This window comes from Mirounga angustirostris, unplaced genomic scaffold, assembly GCF_029215605.1.
Source record: "Mirounga angustirostris isolate CCGP_5_RB_7025 unplaced genomic scaffold, mMirAng1.0.hap1 SCAF_11, whole genome shotgun sequence".
Classification (NCBI taxonomy): domain Eukaryota; kingdom Metazoa; phylum Chordata; class Mammalia; order Carnivora; family Phocidae; genus Mirounga; species Mirounga angustirostris.
The window spans coordinates 62339570-62366584 of record NW_026991719.1 but is presented as its reverse complement, the minus strand read 5'-3'; the positions used below and the strand labels follow the sequence as shown (position 1 = coordinate 62366584).

At 41.6% G+C, this 27015-nt stretch overlaps 1 protein-coding gene and 1 pseudogene across 3 annotated transcripts in view; both read right to left on the bottom strand.

Moving 5' to 3' along the window:
• Positions 1–830: 830 nt before the first annotated feature.
• On the bottom strand, positions 831–16593 carry LOC123841302 (chromatin target of PRMT1 protein-like; annotated as a pseudogene).
• A 2546-nt stretch (positions 16594–19139) lies between these two features.
• The window catches only part of ATP7A (ATPase copper transporting alpha), a 43935-nt gene continuing 36059 nt past the window's right edge, over positions 19140–27015 (bottom strand). For all 3 annotated transcript variants that reach the window (XM_064574286.1, XM_064574285.1, XM_064574287.1), the window contains 4 exons: positions 25966–26169; positions 25321–25438; positions 23307–23409; positions 19140–22942 (listed from right to left, as the gene is read on the bottom strand). In XM_064574286.1, the coding sequence (XP_064430356.1) occupies positions 22666–22942; positions 23307–23409; positions 25321–25438; positions 25966–26169 (702 nt within the window). In that variant the 3' untranslated portion in view covers positions 19140–22665. The remainder of the gene's footprint in view (positions 22943–23306; positions 23410–25320; positions 25439–25965; positions 26170–27015) is intronic.

Genomic DNA, 27015 nt, shown 5'->3' with positions numbered 1-27015 from the left:
AGTCCCGCATCGGGCTCCCTGCTCGGCAGGGAGTCTGCTTCTCCCTCTGACCCTCCCCCCTCTCATGTGCTCTCTCTCTCGCTCGCTCTCTCATTCTCTCTCTCAAATAAATAAATAAATAAAATCTTTAAAAAAAAAAAGATGATGTAGAACAGACACATTTCTCAGAAACCTAGGCATTAGGAAGGAAAATTGATAGGCTTTTTCTGGGGCTTTTTCATGGGGACACAGAGATAAAAAGAGAAAACGTTAGAACGTCAGAGCATATGATAGGTGAAGGGAGGCAGAGTTGGGAAAAGGGTGTCCCAGCTAAAAAGCCACCACATTCATGTTCAAAGAAAAGTCAGAGCAATGGCGGGGGGGGGGGGGGTAGTGGTGGTGGAAGCTAAACAACACAACACAACAAAACCCAAGTAAGAGTAAAAAGGGGTTTCATACAACACAATATCAAAAAAATAAAAGGAATGTTGGGCACCTGGGTGGCTCAGTCAGTTCAGTGTCTGCCTTCTGCTCAGGTCATGATTCCAGGGTCCCAGGATCAAGCCCCACGTCGGGCTCCCTGCTCAGTGGGGAGCCTGCTTCTCCCTCTGCCTCTGCCCTCCCCCTGCTTGTACTCTCATTCTTTCTCTGACAAATAAATAAATAAAATCTTTAAAAAAATAAATAAAAGGAACGCAATAAAGGCACAAACTGGTGGCAAGTAAGTCATTAACCTATTGTGATAGGTCCTTCCAGCATCAATCAGGTTTCTTCTCTGTTATCTCAAGGTTATTTACAAATGTGATGACTTTTGAACAAGAGTCTCTTGTCCACAGGAGGGTGAACGGGTTTCAGTCATTGGTTTGGGTATCTGTTTGTGCCATGCAGGCATCCAACTCGGCATCCAGGTATCCTTTCATTTTCAACATGTATGCATCCAAATGGTTGTCCAACTGCTCCTTGGTCAGTACAGACAAGTGAGGGCACCTCTCCCTTGTCCATGGCCTCCACCTCAGCCTCCAAAGCCCCCACTTCCCTGACCTATCATACCTCGACCTCCACCATCAATTTCACCACAACCCATAGCTCCATGCCCTAGGTCCCCTCTCCCAAGACCTCCATGACCCCAAACACCACCTCTTCGTAAGCCCATTTAAGGACCTACAGCTTATCTACCTCGGAGCAGGTTTTGACTCAGAGTGACATCCCACCCCTAAGCAAGGTTCTTGTGGTGCATGCCCCTCCTCCTTTGGGCAAACCTCTCTGGATTATGGGCAGGCCTTGTCCTCCAACTGTGTCCCTGCCCAGGGTCCCTATGGGTTGGTCTAACTGTGCCTGGATGTTACTCTTACCCAGATGCTGCTTTAAGCTCTTCTGCTTAAGTGGTTTTTTTTTTTAAAAGAAGATTTTATTTATTTATTTGACAGAGAGAGAGAGCACAAGTAGGGGGAGCGGCAGGCAGCAGGAGAAGGAGAAGCAGGCTCCCCACTGAACAGAGAGCCCAATGAGGGGTTTGATCCCAGGACCCCAGGATCCTGACTTGAGCTGAAGGCAGACACTTAACTGACTGAGCACCCCAGGTGCCCCTCTTCTGCCCCTGGACAGAGGGTTTATTCTCCATCTGCTGGGCCAGTCTTGTATTTCTGGCACTGACTACCTGCTGTCATGGCTGCATCAAAGCCTGAATATTCACTGGCATTGGCTGTTTTTCTTTAGCATATTCATAAAGCCTCAAGGTTGAATAAAATGGGTGTTTAAATAAGAGCTTTATTATAAAACATTTATTGGGGCACCTCAATTGGTTAAGCAGCTGCCTTCTCCTCAGGTCATGATCCCAGGGGCATGGGACCAAGCCCCACATCGGGCTCCTTGCTCAGCGGGGAGCCTGTTTCTCCCTCCCCCTCTGCCGCTCCCCTTGCTTGTGCTCTCTATCAAATAAATAAATAAAATCTTAAAAAAAAAACACACATTTATTGGCATCTTCATGGCTTGCTAGACCAGGAGCTCCAGATTCTATGAACTTTAAGTGGTACACTTAGATCAAAGCTGATGTGGGTTAAAGAATCCTCAGCGTCCACAAACTTGCAAGAATCAGAAACTTAGAAATGCAGCTAAGTGCAGCACATTCAGTCAAAAGTGAGATAACAAGGGTTCAGGGAATGGTTTTAGAGAGGTGGAAGGTATGAAAAACACGTAATAAGCAGATATGATGACAACAAAGGACAGAAAATGTTGTTTCAAAGACAGACAAAAAAAGCCAAAACCTTGCAGGAACCTGTATTTTAAGGACAAATATACGGAGGGACTAGAGCACCTTCAAAGGCCATGGAAATAGTACATCGGTATAAATTATAGGAATGTATCATACTTTGTTATGTATTTGTTCACTTGGTAACATGTAAATATGGAGAATCAATGTATCATACCCTATAAGGAGAAGCACATATGCTTCAGAAAAAGCAGAAATAAACATCAAGTAAATCTTTTAATGGTCTAACATCAACTTAACATCATTGGTCAACGGTACTCAATAAACAGAGCTCTCGGAGATAGAAACTGCTTTTATTTTTTTAAAAGATTTTATTTATTTATTTGAGAGAGAGAGCATGAGAGGGGGGAGGGTCAGAGGGAGAAGCAGACTCCTAGCCAAGCAGGGAGCCCAATGAGGGGCTCGATTCCAGGACTCCAGGATCATGACCTGAGCCGAAGGCAGACGCTCAACCAACTGAGCCACCCAGGCGCCCCTAGAAACTGCTTTTAAGTGCCTTAACTTTTCTTAATCTCAAATGATAATGTTTCCTGACTCCAAGTGATGACTTCTGAGAAAATCAGATTACTTTATCACTGAACAGCTTGTGAAGACACTCTTCTATTATTCCTGTCAAGGTAAGTTTAACGGCATGAAAGAGAAAAACACTCAGCCGTAAAAGACTCTAACACAAAAACAAACTAAAAGCAGAATCGAAACAAAGGGAAATGGAGCAAAACCAGTGCCTCTTACAAGGCCCAAGAATGACATTCAAGGGCCTTTGGACATATCCACGGCTTGATAACTGCCTCTTCACTGCTGGCCTTGGACTGGACAGCAGGCCTACTGCAGCCTAAGTACCATGCTACCAAGGTGCACCTCCCCGGTATCAATGTAAAAAAATGTGAAGAAGAGGAAGGGTATGAGGAAGGAAGTATCTCCTGCCTAGAGGACAAGATGAAAGAGTTTAAAGAAAGGGAGAGGGGGAAAAAAAGGTTCCTGAGAATTCTAGGCAGAAGGAGATGAGAATGCAGAGACCCTGAGGCAGCGGTGTGCTGGGAGTACTCAAAAAACAGCAAGGACGCTAGTGTGGCTGGAGGGGAAGGAATGAGAGGGGAAAATATAGGAAATAAGATAGGAAGGTGGAGGGCACAGGTTAAATTTAGGCCTACTCGTGAAAGCAGGGAGACCTGTTGGGGATTATTGCTGTAGGACAGGTGAAAAATGATGTTGGATTGATTGGACCTGACTGGGAGCAGTAGCAGTGGTGAGATGTAAGCTTCTGAATGTAATTCAGGAGGCAGACCTGACAGGACTTGCTCTGGATTGGTACAGGATGTAATACGTAACAGGAGGACAGGACAACTTTTTTGGACAGTACAACTTTTAAGTCACCAAATCAGATCCATACATGTCTGCCCTTATAATTAAAAAGGTGGACTGGGTCAACACCCCGACATCTAACAGTAAAACTTATGAGTCTCAGAGACAAAGAGAAAATCCTGAAAGCAGTTCAGGACAAGAGGTCTGTAACCTACAATGGTAGAAACATTAGATTGGCAACAGACTTATCCACAGAGACCTGGCAGGCCAGAAAGGACTGGCATGATATAGTCAAAGCACTAAATGAGAAAAAATATGCAGCCAAGAATACTATATCCAGCTAGGCTGTCATTGAAAATAGAAGGAGAGATAAAAAGCTTCCAGGACAAACAAAAACTAAAGGAATTTGCAAACACAAAACCAGCACTACAAGAAATCTTGAAAGGGGTCCTCTAAGCAAAGAGAGACTCTAAAAGCAACATAGACCAGAAAGGAACACAGACAATATACAGTAACAGTCACCTTACAGGCAATACAATGACACTCAATTCCTATCTTTCAATAGTTACTCTGAATGTAAATGGGTTAAATGCCCCAATCAAAAGACACAGGCTATCAGATCGGATAAAGAAACAAGACCCATCAATATGCTGTCTGCAAGAGACTCATTTTAGACCCAAAGACACCCCCAGATTGAAAGTGAGGGGGTGGAAAACCATTTACCATGCTAATGGACACCAAAAGAAAGCTGGAGTGGCAATCCTTATATCACACAAATTAGATTTTAAACCAAAGACTATAATAAGAGATGAGGAAGGACACTATATCCTACTTAAAGGGTCTATCCCACAAGAAGATCTAACAATTGTAAATATCTATGCCCCTAACATGGGAGCAGCCAATTATATAAGGCAATTAATAACAAAAGCAAAGAAACACATCGACAACAATACAATAATAGTGGGGAACGTTAACACCCCCCTCACTGAAATGGACAGATCATCTAAGCAAAAGATCAACAACGAAATAAAGACTTTAAATGACACACTGGACCAAATGGACTTCACAGATCTATTCAGAATATTCCATCCCAAAGCAACAGAATACACATTCTTCTCTAGTCCCCATGGAACATTCTCCAGAATAGATCACATCCTAGGTCACCAATCAGGTCTCAACCGGTACCAAAAGATTGGGATCATTCCCTGCCTATTTTCAGACCACAATGCTTTGAAACTAGAACTCATTCACAAGAGGAAAGTCGGAAAGAACTCAAATACATGGAGGCGAAAGAGCATCCTACTGAAGAATGAATGAGTCAACCAGGAAATTAAAGAAGAATTTTAAAAAATCATGGAAACAAATGAAAATCAAAACACAACTGTTCAAATTCTTTGGGATACAGAAAAGGTGTTCCTAAGAGGAAAGTATATAGCAATACAAGCCTTTCTCAAGAAACAAGAAAGGTCTCAAGTACACAACCTAACCCTACACCTAAAGGAGCTGGAGAAAGAACAGCAAATAAAGCCTAAACCCAGCAGGAGAAGAGAAATAATAAAGATCAGAGCAGAAATCAATGAAATAGAAACTAAAAGAACAGTAAAACAGATCAACGAAACTAGGAGCTGGTTCTTTGAAATTATTAACAAGATTGATAAACCCCTGGCCAGACTATTCAAAAAGAAAAGAGAACTGACTCAAATCAACAAAATCATAAATGAAAGAGGAGAGATCACAACTAACACCAAAGAAATTCAAACAATTATAAGAACATATTATGAGCAACTATATGCCAGCAAATTAGATAATCTGGAAAAAATGGAGGCATTCCTAGAGATGTATCAACTACCAAAACTGAACCAGGAAGAAATAGAAAACCTGAACAGACTTATAACCACTAAGGAAATGGAAGCAGTCATCAAAAATCTCCCAACAAACAAAAGCCCAGGGCCAGATGGCTTCCCAGGGGAATTCTACCAAACATTTAAAGAAGAATGAATACCTATTCTTCTGAAACTATTCCAAAAAATAGAAATGAAAGGAAAACTTCCAAACTCGTTTTATGAGGCCACCATTACCTTGATCCCAAAACCAGACAAAGACCCCATCAAAAAGGAGAATTACAGACCAATATCCTTGATGAACATGGATGCAAAAATTCTCACCAGAATACTAGCCAATAAGGAAACCAGCCTGAGATGAAAGAAGATCTGGATCTCTGCAAGCAGAATATCGCAGGTGGTTGGTTTTGAGGTACGAAGCGAGGAGTCATGATTCCGCGGGCAGATATTGGGGGATAAACGGCAGCAGGAGGGTGCCTGGATGTGGGGATCCTACACCGCTGGTGAGCGACAGCATCACATGCTGGGGATGGGCACAGACTCGCAGACCGGTAGCGGTGGGGAAAGGACCTTAGGGCAGCCCCCAGGGCGGAAACCTGGAGTGGCGGGGTCACGCCTGTGAACTGCAGCCCCCGGGACGGAAACCTGGAGCAGCGGGGTCACGTTCGAACTGGGAGCGGCTGGCTGTTTTAGAAGCACAAAGGGCAGAGAAGTGCCCCTACATGGAGGCAGGACTGGGGGTGCTGTGGAGGGGCGCACAACCCAGGCAGCTGCAGTTTATAGCAGCACGGACAGAAACGGAGATGGTGTGGCCTGGAGAGCTCAGTGAAGAACAGACTGCGATCTCTCTGCTCTGAGGCAGAGGGTTGGAAATGGTCTCTTCTGTTCTGACTTGCAGAAGAGACGCGGAAAGCCGCCAGGGAAAGCTGCCAGAGAACAAAAGCCCCCAAAACTGATTCCCGCTGAGCCCATCCCCCACCACAGGGGGGCAGGGCAACTCCGCCCAAACAGGGTTGCCTGAGTAACAGCGGCAGGCCCCTCCCGCAGAAGACAGGCTGGGAAAACAAGAGGCCAGCAACCCTAAGGTCCCAAGAAAACAGGTGCATCTTGCTTGGGTTCTGGTCAATAATTTGGACTCTATACATTCCCATAAACACCCATCAACAGAATGACTAGGAGGAGGAACCCCCAAAATAGAAAAGACTCAGAGATCATGACTTATGCTGCAGATTTACAAATGGATGCAGATATAACCAAGATGTTGGAGATGGAATTCAGGCTAGCAATTGTGAAGACAATGGCTAGAATGGAGAAATCAATTAATGGCAACATAGAGTTTCTAAGGGCAGAAATGAAAGCTGAATTGGCAGAACTTGAAAATGCTATCAATGAGATCCAATCCAATCTAGATAATGTAACAGCTAGGGTAACTGAAGCAGAAGAATGAATAAGCGACATGGAAGACAGTATAATAGATAAAAAGGGAAAAGAGGAGGCCAGGGAAAAACAACTCAGAATCCATAAAAATAGAATCAGAGAAATAAGTGACACCATGAAGCATTCCAGTGTCAGAATAATTGGAATCCCGGAGAGAGTGGAGAGAGAGAGAGAACTAGAAGATGTATTTGAACAAATCGTAGCTGAGAACAACCCACAGAATGGGAGAAGATATTTGCAAAGGACACTACAGGTAAAGGGCTGGTATCCAAGATCTATAAAGAACTTCTCAAACTCAACATCCAAAAAATAAATAATCAAGTCAAAAAGTGGGCAGAAGATATGAAAAGACACTTCTCTGAAGAAGACATACAAATGGCTAACAGACACATGAAAAAATGTTCATCATCATTAGCCATCAGGGAAATCCAAATCAAAACCACATTGAGATACCACCTTATACCAGTCAGAATGGCAAAAATGGACAGGGCAAGAAACAACAAATGTTGGAGTGGTTGTGCAGAAAGGGGAACCCTCTTACACTGTTGCTGGGAATGCAAGTTGGTACAGCCACTTTGGGAAACAGTGTGGAGGTGCCTCAAAAATTTAAAAATAGAGCTACCCTATGACCCAGCAATTGCACTCCTGGGTATTTACCCCAAAGACACAGATGTAGTGAAAAGAAGGGCCATATGCACCCCAATGTTCATAGCAGCAATGTCCACAATAGCCAAACTGTGGAAAGAGCTGAGATGCCCTTCAACAGATGAATGGATAAAGAAGATGTGGTCCATATATACAATGGAATATGACTCAGCCATCAGAAAGGATGAATGCCCAACTTTTACATCAACATGGATGGGACTAGAGGAGATTATGCTAAGTGAAATAAGTCAAGCAGAGAAAGTCAATTATCATATGGTTTCACTTATTTGTGGAATGTAGGGAATAGCAGGGAGGACATTAGGAGAAGGAAGGGAAAAATGGGGGGGGGGAATTGGAGGGGAAAATGAACCATGAGAGACTATGGACTCTGAGAGACAAGGAGGGTTTTAGAGGGGAGGGGGAGGGGGGATAGGTTAGCCCAGTGATGGGTATTAAGGAGGGCATGTATTGCATGGAGCACTGGGTGTTATAAGAAAACAATGGATCGTGGATCACCACATCAAAAACTAATGATGTATTGTACGATGACTAACGTAACATAATAGTAAAAAAAAAATACTAGCCAATAGGATCCAACAGTACATTAAAAGGATTATTCACCACGACCAAGTGGGATTTATCTCTGGGCTGCAAGGTTGTTTCAACATCCGTAAATCAATCAATGTGATACAATACATTAATAAAAGAAAGAACAAGAACCATATGATCCTCTCAATAGATGCAGAAAAAGCATTTGACAAAGTACAGCATCCTTTCTTGATCAAAACTCTTCAGAGTATAGGCATAGAGTGTACATACCTCAAGATCATAAAAGCCATCTATGAAAAACCCACAGCGAATATCATTCTCAATGGGGAATAACTGAGAGCTTTCCCCCTAAGGGCAGGAACGCGGCAGGGATGTCCACTATCACCACTGCTATTCAACATAGTATTGGAAGTCCTAGCCACAGCAATCAGACAACAAAAAGAAATAAAAGGCATCCAAATCAGCAGAGAAGAAGTCAAACTCTCACTCTTTGCAGATGATATGATACTTTATGTGGAAAACCCAAAAGACTCCACCCCAAAACTGCTAGAACTTATACAGGAACTCAGTAAAGTGGCAGGATATAAAATCAATGCACAGAAATCAGTGGCATTCCTATACACCAACAACAAGACAGAAGACAGAGAAATTATGGATTTGATCCCATTTACAATTGCACCCAAAACCATAAGATACCTAGGAATAAATCTAACCAAAGAGGGAAAGAATCTGTACTCACAAAACTATAAAATACTCATGAAAGAAATTGAGGAAGACACAAAGAAATGGAAAAACGTTCCATGCTCATGGATTGGAAGAACAAATATTGTGAAGATGTCAATGCTACCTAGAGCAATCTACACATTCAATGCAATCCCCATCAAAATACCATCCACTTTTTTCAAAGAAATGGAACAAATCATCCTAAAATTTGTATGGAACCAGAAAAGATCCCGCATAGCCAGAGGACTGTTGAAAAAGAAAAGCAAAGCTAGTGGCCTCACAATGCTGGACTTCCAGCTCTATTACAAAGCTGTCATCACCAAGACAGTATGGTATTGGCACAAAAACAGACACATAGATCAATGGAACAGAATAGAGAGCCCAGAAATGGACCCTCAACTCTATGGTCAACTAATCTTCGACAAAGCAGGAAAGAATGTCCAATGGAACAAAGACAGTCTCTTCAACAAATGGTGTTGGGAAAATTGGACAGCCACATGCAGAAGAATGATATGGACCGTTTCCTTACACCACACACAAAAATAGACTCCAAATGGTTGAACGACCTCAATGTGAGACAGGAGTCCATCAAAATCCTAGAGGAGAACACAGGCAGCAACCTCTTCAACCTCAGCCACAGCAACTTCTTCCTAGAAACATCACCAAAGGCAAGGGAAGCAAGGGCAAAAATGAACTATTGGGACCTCATCAAGATAAAAAGCTTTTGCAAAGCAAAGGAAACAGTCAACAAAACCAAAAGACAACCAACAGAATGGGAGAAGATATTTGCAAATGACATATCAGATAAAGGGCTAGTATCCAAAATCTATAAAGAACTCATCAAACTCAACACCCAAAGAACAAAGAATCCAATCAAGAAATGGGCAGAAGACATGAACAGACATTTTTCCAAAGACATCCAAATGGCCAACAGACACATGAAAAAGTGCTCAACATCGCTCGGCATCAGGGAAATCCAAATCAAAACCTCAATGAGATACCACCTCACACCAGTCAGAACGGCTAAAATTAAGAAGTCAGGAAATGACAGATGTTGGCGGGGATGCGGAGAAAGGGAACCTTCCTACACTGTTGGTGGGAATGCAAGCTGGTGAAGCCACTCTGGAAAACAGTGTGGAGGTTCCTCAAAAAGTTGAAAATAGAGCTACCATATGATCCAGCAATTGCACTACTGGGTATTTACCCCAAAGATACAAATGTAGGGATCCGAAAGGGTATGTGCACCCCGATGTTTATAGCAGCAATGTCCACAATAGCCAAACTGTGGAAAGAGCCAAGATGTCCATCAACAGATGAATGGATAAAGAAGACGTGGTATATACATACAATGGAATATTATGCAGCCATCAAAAGGAATGAGATCTTGCCATTTGCAACGACGTGGATGGAACTGGAGGGTATTATGCTGAGCGAAATAAGTCAAACAGAGAAAGACATGTATCATATGACCTCACTGATATGAGGAATTCTTAATCTCAGGAAACAAACTGAGGGTTGCTGGAGTGGGGGGTGGGGTGGGAGGGATGGGGTGACTGCGTGATGGACACTGGGGAGGGTATGTGCTCTGGTGAGTGCTGTGAATTGTGCAGGACTGTTGAATCTCAGATCTGTACCTCTGAAACAAATAATGCAATATATGTTAAGAAAAAAAAAAAGAAGAAGAAGGTAGCAGGAGGGGAAGAATGAAGGGGGGAATCGGAGGGGAAGACGAACCATGAGAGATGATGGACTCTGAAAAACAAACTGAGGGTTCTAGAGGGGAGGGGGGTGGGAGGATGGGTTAGCCTGGTGATGGGTATTGAGGAGGGCACGTTCTGCATGGAGCACTGGGTGTTATTCACAAACAATGAATCATGGAACACTACATCTAAAACTAATGATGTAATGTATGGGGATTAACATAACAATAAAAACATTTAAAAAAATTACAATGAGATACCACCTAACACCCATTAGGATAGCTATTATAAAAAATACAGAAGACAACAACAGTTGGAGAGGATGTGGAGAAATTAGAAACCTTGTGCACTGCTGGAATGTAAAATGGTGTAGCCACTATGGAAAACAGTATGGCAGTTCCTCAAAAAATTAAACATCGAATTAGCATATGATCCAACAACTCCACTTCTTGTGATATACCCAAAAGAATTGAAAACAGGGACTTAAACATATATTTGTCCACCTAGGTCCAGAGCAGCATTGTTCACAATAGCTAAAAGGTGGAAGTGGGGAGCCTGGTTGGCTCAGTCGGTTAAGTGTCTTTCTTTGGCTCAGGTCATGATCTCAGCGTCCTGGGATCGAGCCCCACATCGGGCTACCTGCTCAGCTGGGAGCCTGCTTCCCCCTCTCCCTCTGCTGCTCCCCCTGCTTGTGCTCACTCAAATAAAAAAATTTAAAAATAAGTAAAAAAATAAAAATAAAAGGCGGAAGCAAGCCAAGTGTCCACTGAAGGGTGAATGGATACACAAAATGTGGTATATGCATACAATAGAATATTACTCAGCCTTCAAAAGGAAGGAAATTCTGACAATACTGTAACATGGATGAACCTTGAGGACATTGTGAAATAGGCCAATTACAAAAAGACAAATACTCTATGATTCCACCTACATTAAGTATATAATGTAGTCAAATTCATAGAGACACAAAGTAGAATGGTGGTTTCTAGGGGCTGGGGGAGGGAAGGAACAGGGAATTATTGTTTAATGAGTACAAAATTTCAGTTCTGCAAGACGATAAGTTCTGGAGATGTAGGTGGTAATGGTTGCACAATATGAATGTACTTAATGCCATTGAGTCATACACTTAAAAATGTTTAAAATAGCAAATTTTATGTTATTTACCCTCTACCACAAGTTTTTTAAAAAGAAAAAAACCACAGCATTTGGTTTTCTGGATTATGACTAATAACTCAAGAACAATAAGCCCTGGGAATCTCACAAAGAACATCTTTGAGTATAAATGTTTATCTCACTTTATTTTCTTTGAATAGATTTCTAGAAATGGAATCCCTGGATCTAAGTGTTTGAACATTGGTAAACTCTCCTTTTGAGGTATATTGCCAACTGCACTGTGGTAAATGTGCAACAACTAAACTATACCAGCAAAGAGAAAACTAGAGAAAATATTTGTAACAAATATAACAAAAGATTAGTAGTCTTAATAGGGAAATACAAATTGATAAGCAAAATACACTAAGACCAGAATAGGTAAATTGGTAAAGAAAATGAACAGACATCCTACACACACACACACACACAGTGGCTTTTAAAATTATGAAGTTGTCCTACCTCACTGGCATCAAAGAAATAAAAATTAAGGGGTGCCTGGATGGCTCAATTGTTTAAATGTCTGCCTTTGGCTCAGGTCATGATCTCAGGGTCCTTGGATCGAGCCCCACATTGGGCTTCCTGCTCAGCGGGGAGCCTGCTTCTCTCTCTCTCTCTCCTTCCCTCCTTTGTTGAGGGTTTTTATCAAGAATGGATGCTGTATTTTGTCACATGCTTTTTCTGCATCTATGAGAGGATCTTAACTTATCTTTTATTAATGTGGTGTATCACACTGATTGATTTGCAGATATTGAACCACCCCTGAAGCCCATGAATAGAACCCATTTGGTCGTGGTGAATAATTCTTTCAACATCTGTGGATTCAGTTTGCCAGTATTTTGTTGAGAACTTTTGCATCCATGTTCATCAGGGATATTCGTCTCTAATTCTCCTTTTTGATAGGGTCTTTGTCTGGTTTTGGAATCAAGGTAATGCTGGCCTCAGAGAAGGAGTTTGGAAGTTTTCCTTCCATTTCTATTTTTGGAACAGTTTGAGAAGAATCGGTATTAACTGGGGCACCTGGGTGGCTCAGTCATTAAGCGTCTGCCTAGGGCTCAGGTCATGATCTCAGGGTCCTGGGATTGAGCCCCACATCGGGCTCCCTGCTCCACAGGAAGCCTGCTTCTCCTTCTCCCACTCCCCTTGCTTGTGTTCCTGCTCTCACTATCTCTCTGTCGAATAAATAAAATCTTTAAAAAAAAAAAAGAATCGGTATTAACTCTTCTGTAAATGTCTGGTGGAATTCCCCTATGAGGCCATCTGGCCCTGGGCTTTTTTTTTTTTTTTTCTGGGACATTTTTGATGACTGATCCCATTTCTTTGCTGCTTATGGGTCTGTTCGAATTTTCTATTGCTTCCTGTTCCAGTTTCTGTAGTTTGTATGCTTCTAGGAATTTATCCATTTCTTCCAGATTGTCCAGTTTGTTGGCATATAATTTTTCACAATATTCTCTTATAATTGTTTGTATTTCTATGGTGTTGGTTGTGATCTCTCCTCTTTCATTCGTGATTTTATTTATTTGGTTCCTTTCTCTTTTCTTTTTCAGAAGTCTGTGTAGGGGTTTTGCAGTTTTAATAAGTCTTTCAAAGAATCAGCTCTTAGTTTTATTGATCTGTTCTACTGGTTTTTGTGTATGTTTCTATATAATTTATTTCTGCTCTATTCTTTACTGTTTCCCTTCACCTGCTGGCTTTAAGCTTTATTTGCTCTTCCATTTCTAGTTCCTTTAGGTATAAAGTTAAGTTGTACATTTGAGACTTTTCTTGTTTCTTGATACTTTCCTGTGTTGCAACATACTTCCCTCTTAGATAGCCATTGACGCATCTCAAAGGTTTCGGAATGTTTTGTTTTCATTATCATTTGCTTTCATGTATTTTTTATTTCTTTAATTTCCTTGTTAACCCATTAATTCTTTTTTTAAAAGATTTTATTTATTTATTTGACAGAGAGATAGAGAGAGAGCATAAGTAGGCAGAGAGGCAGGCAGAGGGAGAGGGAGAAGCAGACTCTCCACTGAGCAGGAAGCCCCATGCGGGGCTCGATCCCAGGACCCTGGGATCATGACCTGAACCGAAGGCAGCCGCTTAACTGACTGAGCCACCCAGGCACCCCCCATTAATTCTTTATTAGGATGTTCTTTAATCTCCATGCATTTGTGGTCTTTCCTAATTTTTTCTTGTGGTTGACTTCAAGTTTCATATCATTATGGTCTGAATATATGTACAGTATGATCTCAATCTTTTTGTACTTGAGGGCTGATTTGTGACCCAGTGTGTGATCTATTCTGGAGACTGTTCCATGTGCACTTGAGAATAATGTGTATTCTGCTGCTTTAGGATGAAATGTTCTGAATATATCTTTTAGGCCCATCTGGTCCATGGGGGCCTGAGTGGCTCAGTTCGTTAAGCGTGGAACCCTTGATTTTAGCTCAGTCATGATCTCAGGGTTATGAGATCGAGCCCCTAGTAGGGGCTATTTGCTATTTGCTCTGGGCATGGAGCCTGCTTAAGAGTCTGTCTTTCCCTCTCCCTGTGCCCCTCCCCACCCCACCCCCCACCTCTCTAAAACAAAAAGAAAGGAAACTGGATCCTATTTCCCCTAGAGCTGAAGCTTTGCAGCACTCTACGATCAGCAGGCTTGGTGTGTGGGAGGGGTTCATACTGGTCGCTGGGGGGTGGGACTTGGTGCCCTGATTCTCTGCCTGACCTGCCCTGGTGGAAACGCACCTGCAGGGCACAGGGTGTCGGGGTTTGGTGTAAGCACCTCTGGCCTCCACTTGGTGGTGCTGTGTGGCTCACTGAAGTTGGTCGGTGCTGATGGGCGGCGGGGCGGCTGGAATGGCGTTGCTCTGCAGTTGCTCCGCCGTCTTGTTCCTGGAACGGGATGTTGGCGGCTGCCAGTCTTCAGGAAGCCCTCACGGAAGAGCAAACAGTCACCCGTGTTGCGGCCCCGGCTTCCACCAGATCTCTGCCTTCACCCTGCCTGCGTCCGAGCTGTCCGTCTGCCAGCAGCCCAGTACTCCTGTGTTTCATCTCAGGCGTGTGGCTGGGTTTCAAAACCCCACATTTTAGAGATCGGCCTGGCACAGACCCCCGCCGATCCCCCGGGGGACGATCTCGCTTCACTGTTGCCAGGTGCCGGCAAGTCCCAGAAAATGGCCGCGGACGGCACGGCGGCTCGCAGTTCGTGGTAAAAAGCACAGCCGAGAGCCCGCGCCAAGGTTCGCCAGTCAGCCCGCGTCCCCGGTCCTGTTAGTGAACCGAGCAGCTCGGGGGAGCCTGCCGGGTCTTTTGTCCCCAGCCAGGCCCTGCCGTCTCTCCCAAATGCGCTCCGAGAAGGGGACCGGTTTCTTCCCGTGCGACCCAGGGGGTCCTCAGACCAGGCTGCGCACTCCCGGGGGGCGCCCCCCTTCCCCACCAGAGATCCCTTACGCCTACCAGTCGAGGCCCTCACGAGGGCGCTGACCTCTAAAACGTCAGACTTTCGCTTCATGGCTTCTAAAAATCTTGCGATGTTCAGCCCCTCTCCTATTCCTAGTCCACGGTTTGGGGGAAGAGTTTTTCTGGTGCAATCCCCTGAGCATGTTTTCTCTCTCTCTCTCTCTCTCTCTCTCTCTCTCTCTCTCTCTCTCTCTCTCTCTCTCTCTCTCTCTCTCTCTCTCTCTCTCGCAATCCCCTGAGCATGTTTTCTCTCTCTCTCTCTCTCTCTCTCTCTCTCTCTCTCTCTCTCTCTCTCTCTCTCTCCCTCGCCCCTTTCTCCGTGATCAGGGCTCCCTCCCCTCTGCAGTGCCCACAGCTCTTTGGTCCCGCAAATTAACTCTCTGCTGCTTCTACCTTCCACTATGTGGCAGGGGTTCTTTTGGGTTTTTTGTTTTGTTTTTAATCTCATGTTGTGCAGTTTGTTCTCTCAGACCTTGGTTGGATTTCTTGGGTGTTCAGAAGGATTTGCTATTTATCTAGCTGTGTTCAAGGGACAAGGCAAGCCTAGGGTCCTGCTACTCCTCAGCCATCTTATCCTCCTCCTAATTTTAATTTTTCCAGTTAACACATTCTCTAATAGCAAAAGAAAATAAATTATGAAGGTTGTCCTCAAATGATTATAGTTTGGAAGATTCCTGTGTGGGTCTTTGACAGATTTGTAGGCATTTCCAACTTACTCCAAAGCAGTTCGTTTTCAAGGCAGTGCTTTTTATATTTTAACGCACATACAAACAGGGATCCTGTTAACAGGCAGGTTCTGGTTCATCTGGTCTTGGGGCGGGGAAGCTGATAGTTTGCATTTCCCACAAGCTGAACCAGTGGTTCAACCTAATAAGGAACAGAATAATTTTTTTAATTTAAATTCAGTTAATTAACATATAATGTATTGTTTCAGGGTTACAGGCCTGTGACTCATCAATCTTATATAACACCTGGTGCTCATTACAACACATACAGAGTAATTTATTTTGAACAGAGGCAGCTGGTTCATTGTGACTATGGGAGAGGACTTTGTCCGACAGCTATGGTCCTAAATTTAAGAATGCGCTTGGCTATTCCTCAGTGTGGGAGTGTTATTTTAGTTGAACGGGCACAAAGATGAAGAGTGACAATTATGGAAGAAAAGGAAAGGCTAACATTGTTAAGTTTAAGGACTCAAAAGAATGTGATTGGTATAGGCAGTATTTGGGTCAAGCAGGTGGCTCTTTTGGTGCTCCTTAAATCACATCATATGAGGCCTTCCTACAGGCAAAAGAAGCTCTCTTCAAAATAGGACATTAGCATCTCAGGCAGCTCCAGACCAATGACTGATCTACAAACCCAAGTGGCTGTGGCAAGTTTGTCTTTCTATCCCTATGCTCAGGCCAAGGAAATGGCAACATTTTCCATGGTGCTTTTGCTGTTTTGGAAATCTCATCTCCATTACTAGCAAGTCTCACAATTCTACAAGGTAGGTAGTCTTATCCTCATTTTGCACTTGTAGAAACTGAGGTTCAGTTAGATTAAGCAACTTGTCCATGGTCACTGTGGTAGGCAAAATAATGTTACTTTACATGGCAAGAAGAGACTTGGCAGATACAATTTAAGGGTATTGCAATGAAGACATTATTCTGGATTATCAGAGTGGACCCAATGCAATGACACAGGTCTTTGTAAGAGGGAGGCAGAAGGGTCAGAGGTAATAGTAGAAAATGGGATGATGGAAGCAAGAGGCTGGAGTGATACGAGGAAGGGGCCATGAGCCAACAAATGCAGGCAGCCTCTAGAAGCTGAAAAAGGCAAGGAACTGGATTCCTCCTAGAGCCTACAGAAGTAATACAGACTTGCTGACACTTGGATTTTAGCCTTGAGACCCATTTCAGACTCTGACCTCCAGAACTCCAGATAATAAATTTGTATTAAGACACAAAATTTGCAGTAATTTGTTACAGCATCAAGAGGAAACTAATAGTCACCCAGGTGGTAAGTGGCAGAACTGGGAGTTTGCAAATAGGTCCCGTGGCCTCCAAAAGCAGTGCTCTTCCCATCACTATGGGGGGATGTGATGCTTTTTAAGAAATGGTGGATACAAAAGTGGAAGGTAGGCGCGCCTGGGTGGTTCAGTTGGTTAAGCAGCTGCCTTCGGCTCAGGTCATGATCCCAGGGTCCTGGGATCGAGCCCCACATTGGGCTCCCTGCTCAGCGGGGAGTCTGCCGCCCCTCCCTCCCCCTGCTCATGCTCACTCACTCCTCACTCTCTCAAATAAATAAAATCTTTAAAAAAGAAAAGTGGAAGGTAAAATGCTCCAAGTAGCAAGAAGAGCTGAGGAGAGTTGATCCTGGAGTCTACTTTCCCCCAAACCTCTTCCACACAGTCAGATGTTTTTCATTTCAATAGTTATTTGGATTAAAAATAATCTTTCCAAATAACTGCAAATACTTCTGGCCAGATTTAAAGGTCACTAGCATTTTAGGATGGGTGAAATTAATCTCCATTTTTGTCCTATTACTTGGTGATAAAACTGCAGTGAGGAAATCGAAGTTTTGCTTGGGTGAGGTGAAACAAGTAATGTTAAAGTAATGGCAACACTTCAGTTTATCGACAGGCCTGGGAGGAAGGAGCTGGATGCTGACAATGAAAAGCTGGGGGCCACTCCAGGGCCATAGGTACAGTATTCGAAAGACTACACAGCCTATTTCAAACTTTTCCAGAGAGAAGACTGTATGGAAGTTCTCAGATTTCTTACATTGCATGAGATCCTATTTATAACAGCATCTTCACTTAAACCTTGTCCTGGAATCTTGCCTTTCATCTCTACCTTCTAATTCTTCTTCATAACTAACGGTCACATCTATGAAGAGGAAGCTATTATGCAAGTAGAGTTGGTTGGCTCTGGTCAAATTTGTGAAAGATACAGCTCTACCTCTCTTGTCTCTATTTGAATTTTAGCAGGGACTTCGATGCCTTAACATAGCAAGCATTCCCCAATAGGAAGGTTTTCTGGTGTTTTGTTTTGTTTTGGGTCTAGAAGGTTTTGAAACCTCACCTGGGATGTTGCTATCTTGAACATCCTTCTTGGAGGTTAGTCAAGACACTGACAGAAGAGGGAGGCTGAGCAGCTAAGTGGATGGTTCAGGGATTTTACTCTTAGGTTTCCATTTCCAATCCTATCTCATCAACCTGAATCGTCTCAAGATTGGGGGAGAGAAATGAAAATGAGGTTTTCCTTATAATAAGTTTAAAACCCTTTCCATAACCAGGACGCCTGGGTGGCTCAGTCGGTTAAGCGTCTGCCTTCGGCTCAGGTCATGATCCCGGGGACCTGGGATCGAGCCCCGCATCGGGCTCCCTGCTCAGCGGGAGCCTGCTTCTCCCTCTCCCTGCTGCTCCCCCTGCTTGTGCTGTCTCTCTCTCTCTCTCTCTCTCTCTGACAAATAAACAAATAAAATCTTTAAAAAATAAAATAAAACCCTCTCTGTAACCCACAGAAGTGCTTGGTATGGGAATATGTTTTGGGTGGGATCCTCAAACACTGTACAGGGGCCACCAAATGTAAGAAAACCTCTTGTCTCCATTAAGCTCATTTTTTAAAAAGATTTTATTTATGTATTTGACAGAGAGAGAGGGAACACAAGCAGGGGGAGTGGGAGAGGGAGAAGCAGGCTCCCCGCTGAGCAGGAAGCCCGATGTGGGGCTCGATCCCAGGACCCCAGGACCATGACCTGAGCCAAAGGCAGACGCTTAATGACTGAGCCACCCAGGCGCCCCTCCATTAAGCTCATTTGGGGTAGATAATCTCAAGAATGTATTAGAGACTACAAAATTCCTCTTGAGGACAACTAAATTCCTTTCTTTGTTTTTCACCCTCACTAAATGATACAGCAGGTGGGGTGGAACTGAAGGAAACCAGAGTTTTCTTCCCTCCTACTCATAGTGAATGTGTAATGCTGCCTCCAAGCCTGCCCCATCGTTGATGAACAGTCAAAAAAAAAAAAAAAAAAAAAAAAACTAAACTAAACCAGGGTATTTGGAACTGCTGGAAGAAGAGTTGGATGGTTTAACAAAAGAGACACTGACAAAACACATTTCTCTACAATACTATAATTCTAAATTTGAAGGCACATCCTTGGCAGAAATATGATCAATTACATGCTTATGGAAAAACAAACTACTGAATATCTTAACTGTAGTAGATGATTATTGCACAACATTGTCCACTGCTGTTTTGGGTACCAAACAATCAATGTTTAACAATGTTTAGTTAAACATTTAACTAAAAACATAAGGTTGAGACGCCTGGTTTTGGCTACAAAAGGTATCTATTATCAATGCCACGATAGAAGCTCTTTTAACTGAAGAACAAGATTTCATGCTTTTGTGCTTTACCTGGTTATTCACACCAGATAAACTTTCAGAGGGACTACAGAAACTTAGTGTAAAAATAGCTAATAATTCGGCATGAATCCATATTTTTTATATTTGGTAAAATAATATTTTTAAATGTAGAAAAGTACAAAATAAACAAGCAAAAAATCCAAAGGGAGTGATTCCAGGAATGTTTTTATTCTTATTAAAATAACCAATAACCAGATGCCTCAGCCAAAGAAAATAACAAAATAGAGTAAAATAAATATTAAGAAAAATAATTTTAAAGCAAGATTCACAAGAAATGGGAAAAAAATTCTCAAAGAACATACATTCTTGATTTTAAGCTGTGTACATAAAAGATATGCACACTTAAATTTTTGGAAACATCTTGTCTACAGTGCTATTTTAAGCATTCTGAAGAAAGAAGACATCTGAAAAAAGAAAAAAATAAACTTTTAAAAAGTTAAAGCACAATATAAAATGTTTTGTTCACAAGGCATCAAATTTAACACTCTAAAATGCTGATACTAAACTAGGAAAAAGAACACCTCTATTTTCACAACTGACCACCATACTTCTTTAGACTAGGACACTAAGTATTCTAGTTGTGTTTTAACCTTTGAAATTCAAAAGGCATCTTTGGATATTCAAGATAAAAGGTGCCCCATTGTTGAGTCAGAGCCAGCACTGGATATCAAAACATCCTTGTTATCTTCAGACCGAGGGCATGGTTACTGAGTGAATACAGAAGAGTGATAAGGGAACAACAAATAAAGAACTTCAGATATTCAAATGTCAAATTCAAATATAAATCCATTTTCCTTCTATATGGTAAATATGTGTGTGTACATATGTATGAATAGACATATACATACACACATATACATTTATAACATTTGTTCTCACTAGCCACTAGTTACTTAGAGCTAGTTACTAACTGAAAGCAATGTTTTTGATCCTGGTATCATCTCTCTCTCTCCTGTGAATACAGCTGTTCGATGAAGCTAATGGGAGTTCAGGATTACAAAAGAGACTTGTGGTAGAGAATTCAAAGATGGTTTCAGATATTTAAACCAGGATTCTTTCTAAACATGTTTTCTGTTCTGATAGCAAGGGTTGAAATTAAATCCTTGATTTTTCCCAGACTATAGGCTGCTCTTCTCACTGTCCTAGGACACATGGGTCCCTTGTCAAATGGGACCCAAAAGGACAACTCAAAAACACACATAGAAATAAAAGTAGTAACTGGCTATGTTCAAGTGTTTCAAAGACAGAGAAAGAGTAAGGGAGAAAGAGAGGTGTTTCTTTTGTCAAAAGTCTATTATACATTTTTTCCTATTGGCTGTTTCTTCTAGAAGAAACAAGTTGTGGTATGATGAACCACTAGAATTAAAAGAAAAAACAAATATTAAAATTCAAAGCGGAAGCACAGAAGGTGGCACAGGCATTTAAAGAGCCTAGACATACAATCACATTCATATTTCATTAAGACGGGTTTGCCTTTCTAGATTAATAGCACCTTCATCAATAGTTTCAATTCTCTCTTTAAGATAGCTGAGATAAAAATGAGATTTTTTTTCCAAATCTGAAAAGACAACATGGAATAATGTGGTAAACTTTTCTGTGTGTGTATGAAAGGATAAGAGAGAAAGGAAGTAGGAGAGGAAGAAACCCATCCCCCACTCCTACCTGATTGTAGACTCTGCCCTAAAAAATTGATTATTAATATTCATTACAGACCTCAAGGGGAGAAAAGAACTAACATTTACTGAGTGCAAATCCTATGTGCTAGGCATTGTGCTAACAGATTTACATATGGTGATGGGAACCAAATATTAGGAATTTATTTATTTATTTTCACTTCCATATTCTACATATGAAATCCATCTTGCAATTCAGGAGGAATTTAAATAATGATACAAGTACCAGATCTCTCACCAGTATATTCACTCCTAGGCACTCAGAGGGGGATTTCTAAATGTATATGGCACTGAGAACAGCCCCTGAATTTGCGAACCACACTAACTTCGCAAGGGCAAATGTTTTAAACTAGAGAAAAGTATAGATTTGGCTAAAAGGTATCACAACCTAGGGAAATTCTCATTTCTGTATGACAATTTATTGTATTTTTGGGTAAATGCAGCTTTGTGTAATAGCATTATTTTAAAGTCATCTTGAGAAGTCATCTAAAATACTAAAATATACTGAAAATCTATTAAATTATAGATACCAGCTAAAGTCTTGTATTCTCTCCCATAAAGGACAAATTTAGTGAATCCAGGTAATTTCATATGACCCGTATATGTTAAAGATGGTAGTGTTAATCTGAAAAAGTCAACTGTGGAAGAGGCTCAAAATCTTAAGTTTCTGGACTGAGGCTGAGAGACTAAGAACAATTTATAGTGGAACTAAGCAGGAGTAAATTGAAAGTTTGTACAGAGCTAGGGAGTCAATGAAAGAAGAATCCGATATCTTTTTTTTTTTTTTTACAACAATGGAGAGATAGGAAACAAAGAACCCTCTGGACCCTTAAGGTCTTTGGGGCTACAAGATAAAGAAAGGAAGAAGATATTGGAAAAGTTGTCAGTTATTTTTATCCATCAAAAATCACCTACACTGAGCTCACTCGAAAGAACAATAACAACGACAAAGAACCATACTAGGGCATCTAAGAAAGCAACTGCAAAGACAAAGATGCAGAGAGAATGGGGCGGGGGGGGGGGAAGCCTGTAATAAATAAGGCACGTCTATTTTTAAACAGTTTCTACTGTTTTCCTTCTAAAACCAGATGCTTTATACAGTGTTTTAAAGCCCTTGTTCCCCAACCTGGCAGGGCTGAGGGCTCAAGAATGTCCTCAAGATCATGCTCTCAGATCTTCAAACTTTCAAGTATCCTTTCTCTTGAGCCTTTTCTTTTTGGTCAAATAAAAAATTATCTACCACTTTAGCAGCAAATCAGCAATCTTCAATTGTAGGGCTTGTTGTAAACCTCACTGGCCTACCTTATCTGTTACTAGAGAAAACAAAAAGTATTGGAAATTCATTTTAAATAAAGCTAGGTTGAGAGCTAATGCTCTGAAGAAAGGTATTTTTGCCTTTAGACAAATGCAATTCAAAGGGACTCCCTACCATAAGGGCATGAGACCAATATAAAGTCCTTCCACGATATTTTGAAAAGTTAAGGAGACATCATTAATGCTGTATCAGTGCATAACAACATCTAGTAGCATTCTGTGTGGCCTGTTACAATGTGGTGTCATCATCTTCCCTGCAGTCTCCCACCAGAAGGGAATGCTTGTCAGGTTCACTGGTACCAATGCTGTTTAGGGACCGTTTATCAGACAGGAGTGAATTTATGGAGGCTCTGCTGTAATTAACAATCCGGTCCAGCAAACCCAGCTTAGGAGAATTTCTCGAGGTGTCATCTATTCCAACATGAACGCTGATCTCTGAAGGCCTTTTCTGTCCCATCTGGCTTCGGGCATGCAGTTCATAATTCTCATAAGTTGGTTTTCTGTAACTGAACACATGCAAAAATACACTAGTTTGAAATAAGCAAATGTGAACTAGACACTTGTTACAGTCAAAACTGGAAATATATTTGCCGGGCATGAAATCTACTAAGGTGGTTCCTGCTAGGAAAGTCACTCAAAAAGAAATTGTATGGAGTCACATGATCAGAAATTCTACTTCTCAGAGCCAAAGTACTACATTTTACAGTGCTGTGCTTGCTAGGTAGAGACTACATAAGATGATTATGACATAGCTAACATTTCTTATTAAGAACAGTTTGGGCCCATCACACAAGAATAAGACCTACCAAGACTGACTGTGGATGATAAAAGGAATATAAGATACAAATGTGAGCAAGCCATCATACTCACAGTTTAAGGAAGAGAGAAGAAAGTACTACTGAGACAGATGAAGCAGCCATTGCAGCAGATCCCATCCAGGGCTGCAAAACCAAACCAATGGGCATAAAAACTCCTAGGAAACAAGTTTGGATTAGTTAGAGCAGACAGTATGAAACAGATTATTAATGTGTTTCTGATACATACATACACCTCATTTCCTTGTCTGATATTTATTCAGCACGTTATATGTGAAAAATTGGCAGTGACATAAATCTCCACCAACAGGAGGATAGAGTGTTGCTGTGAACATTCTTGTACGTGTCTCCCTGTGCACGTGTTTGAGAATTTCTCCAGGGAACATACCTAGAGGTGAAACTGCATTATAACATGGGCACATCTTCAACTTTAGGTGGATATTCCTCAGTTGTTCTCCAGAGTGCCTTGGACCACATCATAATCCCACCAATAGTGTATGAATAGTGTATGAATTTGACAGACATTTGGACATTTGGCTTATATGACAGGGATAAGGTAGACTTACTCTACTTCTAACTTTTTATGTGCTTATCTGTATTTTTCTCTTTTCTACAGTGATCATATATTACTTGCATAATTTTTTCCACCCTGCCCCTACTTATATAATTTTTAAAAAATCATTTGCTGCTATGAATTAATCTTTCTGGATTTTGATTGTTCTTTTATTTTTTTGTTCCCTCAGCATTTTGTGTCCTTGTTTATAAATAGGTTTGTAATTGTTCTTACATCATTTCCTGTCCTCTTTGGCTCTCAAACCAGAGAGAAGAAGAAAGTGGTAACTATTTTCTTCTGCTATTACTAACTCCTGGGGCACCTGGGTGGCTCAGTCGGTTAAGCATCCAACTCTTGGTTTTGACTCAGGTCATGATCTCAGGGTCGTGGGATCAAGTCCTGCACTGGGCTCTGTGCTGGGCATGGAGCCTGCTTAAGATTCTCTCCCTCTCCCTCTGCCCCTCCCCCTGCACTTTCTTTCTCTAAAAAAAAAAAAAAATACAATTTATTACTAACTCCTACCAAGTCCCTAAGTACAGGACATTATCAAATGTTTATTTAAAAATTCTAAATTGCTTTTTCTGGGTCATATTCCTTTATTCAATCCGTCAATCTCCGTCCCTCTCCTCCCCTTTTTTTCATCCCCCTTTCTCCCTCCCCCCCACCCCCCCCCTTCTCTCTCTCTTTCTCTCCTGTTACCCAAACTTAAAAAAAAAAACAAAATCCTGTTGGCTATTAGAATGTTAAGTGAAGAGCAAAAAATTCTCTGTATGCTATAATTATAACCATATAACAAGACAAAAAAACTGATGCAAAATAAAAAAGACTAGAAGTAAATACACTAAAATGCTAACAGTACTTGTGTTTGGGTAGTGAGATTAAAAGTAAATTTGTTCTTGGGGCACCTGGGTGGCTCAGTCTGCTAAGCATCTGACTCTTGATTCCGGCTCAGGTCATGATCTCATTGAGATTGAGCCCCGCATTGGGCTCCATGCTCAGCGGGAAAGTCTGCTGTAGATTTTCTCTCCCTCTGCCCCTCCCCCTGCACATGCTCGCTCTTTCTCTCTCTCTAAAAAAGTAAATCTTTAAAAGTAAATTTGTTCTCTTCAGCAAAAGATAAATAAGTAAATAAATATAAACATAAATATAAATGTAAATGTGAGGGCATATGGAGAAAGAGATGAAACAATGTGGAAAAGTATTATTAATTGGTGAATTTAAATGAAGACTATACAGGTTTTCATTGTATCTTTTTTCCAGGTTATATATAGCTTTGAAATTTTTCAAAATATAAAGTTGGAGGGGAAAATAAAATAAACCTATCAGAATGCTTATATATTTTATGCCATAATGAACATTGCTCAAAATTATAATTATTGATTTTAATATTACCTTTTACCACACCAGCAGGCTACCTATAAAAACTGAACTCAAAGCTAATAATAAGACTAAAAATTTCCAAAATGATAGGCCTCTAATGACTTCAGAGGAAAAAGTAATACTAATAGTCACATACCAGCAGCTATGGGAATTCCAACTAGATTATAAATTAGAGCAAAAACAAAATTTATCCGAATCCTCTTGACGGTCTTCCTTGATAAGTCAATACTTGCCACTACATCCAGAAGATCATTCTGAGAACAGAAATATTTGTGATATTAGGGAGAGACTCTAACTTAACGAGTACTTTTGTAATTGATAATGTGATTCTGAAGATGATGTGTACCTTAGGGTGGGTAATATGAATTAACTATAAAGTTCAAATATTGCTGAAAATTTCAGTCAGCCTTGGAAGATGTTTTTCAGGAATTTTCCTCAGGGGTCTAGAAAACACTTTTGGGGTTATATGCTGCTATGTAGATTACCTCACTTAAAATAATCTCAGCAAGTGTTTGTTGAAGAAAATTTTATTATAAGTACGTTCCCCAATCTTATTCTTTACTTTAGAAGCTTGTCATTCTCATCTGCTTTGCTTGACTGAGAAAGTAGGGAAGTAATTAGTAGGACTTCTCATACTCCCATCTTGAATTCTCCTAGTCTCAAAGGCTGGGAGCACAGGAATTAGAAGGAAAGGGTTGTTCTACTTGATATACTTTACAACACTAACCCTGACCAGGTGGAGCAATATCACGGACCTCAACATTCAGGCCACAGGACTTACCCTTATCAAAACCACATCAGCTGCTTCAATGGCTACGTCTGTCCCCGTGCCAATGGCAATCCCTACATTAGCCATCGCCAGAGCTGGAGAGTCATTGATTCCATCGCCTACCATTGCAACCCGTTTCCCCTCCTCCTGAAGTTGCTTCACCTTAGCAACCTTATGAGAAGGGAGAACTTCAGCAAACACCTTTGTAATGCCAACCTACATGAGGAAAGATAAACTCAATTCATTTCAAGAAATATTACTAGTACCTTCACTATAACACAGCAATAATGAGCATCATTTTCCACCCACCAGAGGTCCCAAATTTCAAAAGTTGATAATATCCAGTAATAGTAAGGATACAGAAAGGGGCACCTGGGTGGCTCAGTTGGTGAAGCATCTGCCTTCGGCTCAGGTCGTGATCCCAGGGTCCTGGGATTAAGCCCTGCATTGGGCTCCCTGCTCAGCTGGGAGCCTGCTTCTCCCTCTCCTTCCCACTCATTCTTTCTCTCAATATCTTTCTCTCTCTCAAATAAATAAATAAAATCTTAAAAAAAAAAAAGGATATGGAGAAATGAGCTCTCTTAGATATTCTCGGTGGGTGAGTAAACTGTTACCATCTTTTTGGAGGGCATTTGGCAGGATCTATCAAAGTGCACACATCATTTGATTGTGCAATTCCACTTCTAGCCATATTCTGGACATATTTATACAAGTATAAAAAGATACATGTTTTGGGCGCCTGGGTGGCTCAGTTGGTTAAGCGACTGCCTTCGGCTCAGGTCATGATCCTGGAGTCCCTGGATCGAGTCCCGCATCGGGCTCCCTGCTCGGCGGGGAGCCTGCTTCTCCCTCTGACCCTCCCCCCTCATGTGCTCTCTCTCTCTCATTCTCTCTGTCTCAAATAAATAAATAAAATCTTTAAAAAAAAAAGAGAGATACAGGTTTGGCTCCAGGGAAGATGGCAAAGTGGGGGGATCCTGGGCTCACCTCATCCCATAGACGCAACTGGATGCACACACATCAGTATGAATGGCCCAGAGAATGGTCTAAGGACTGGCAGAA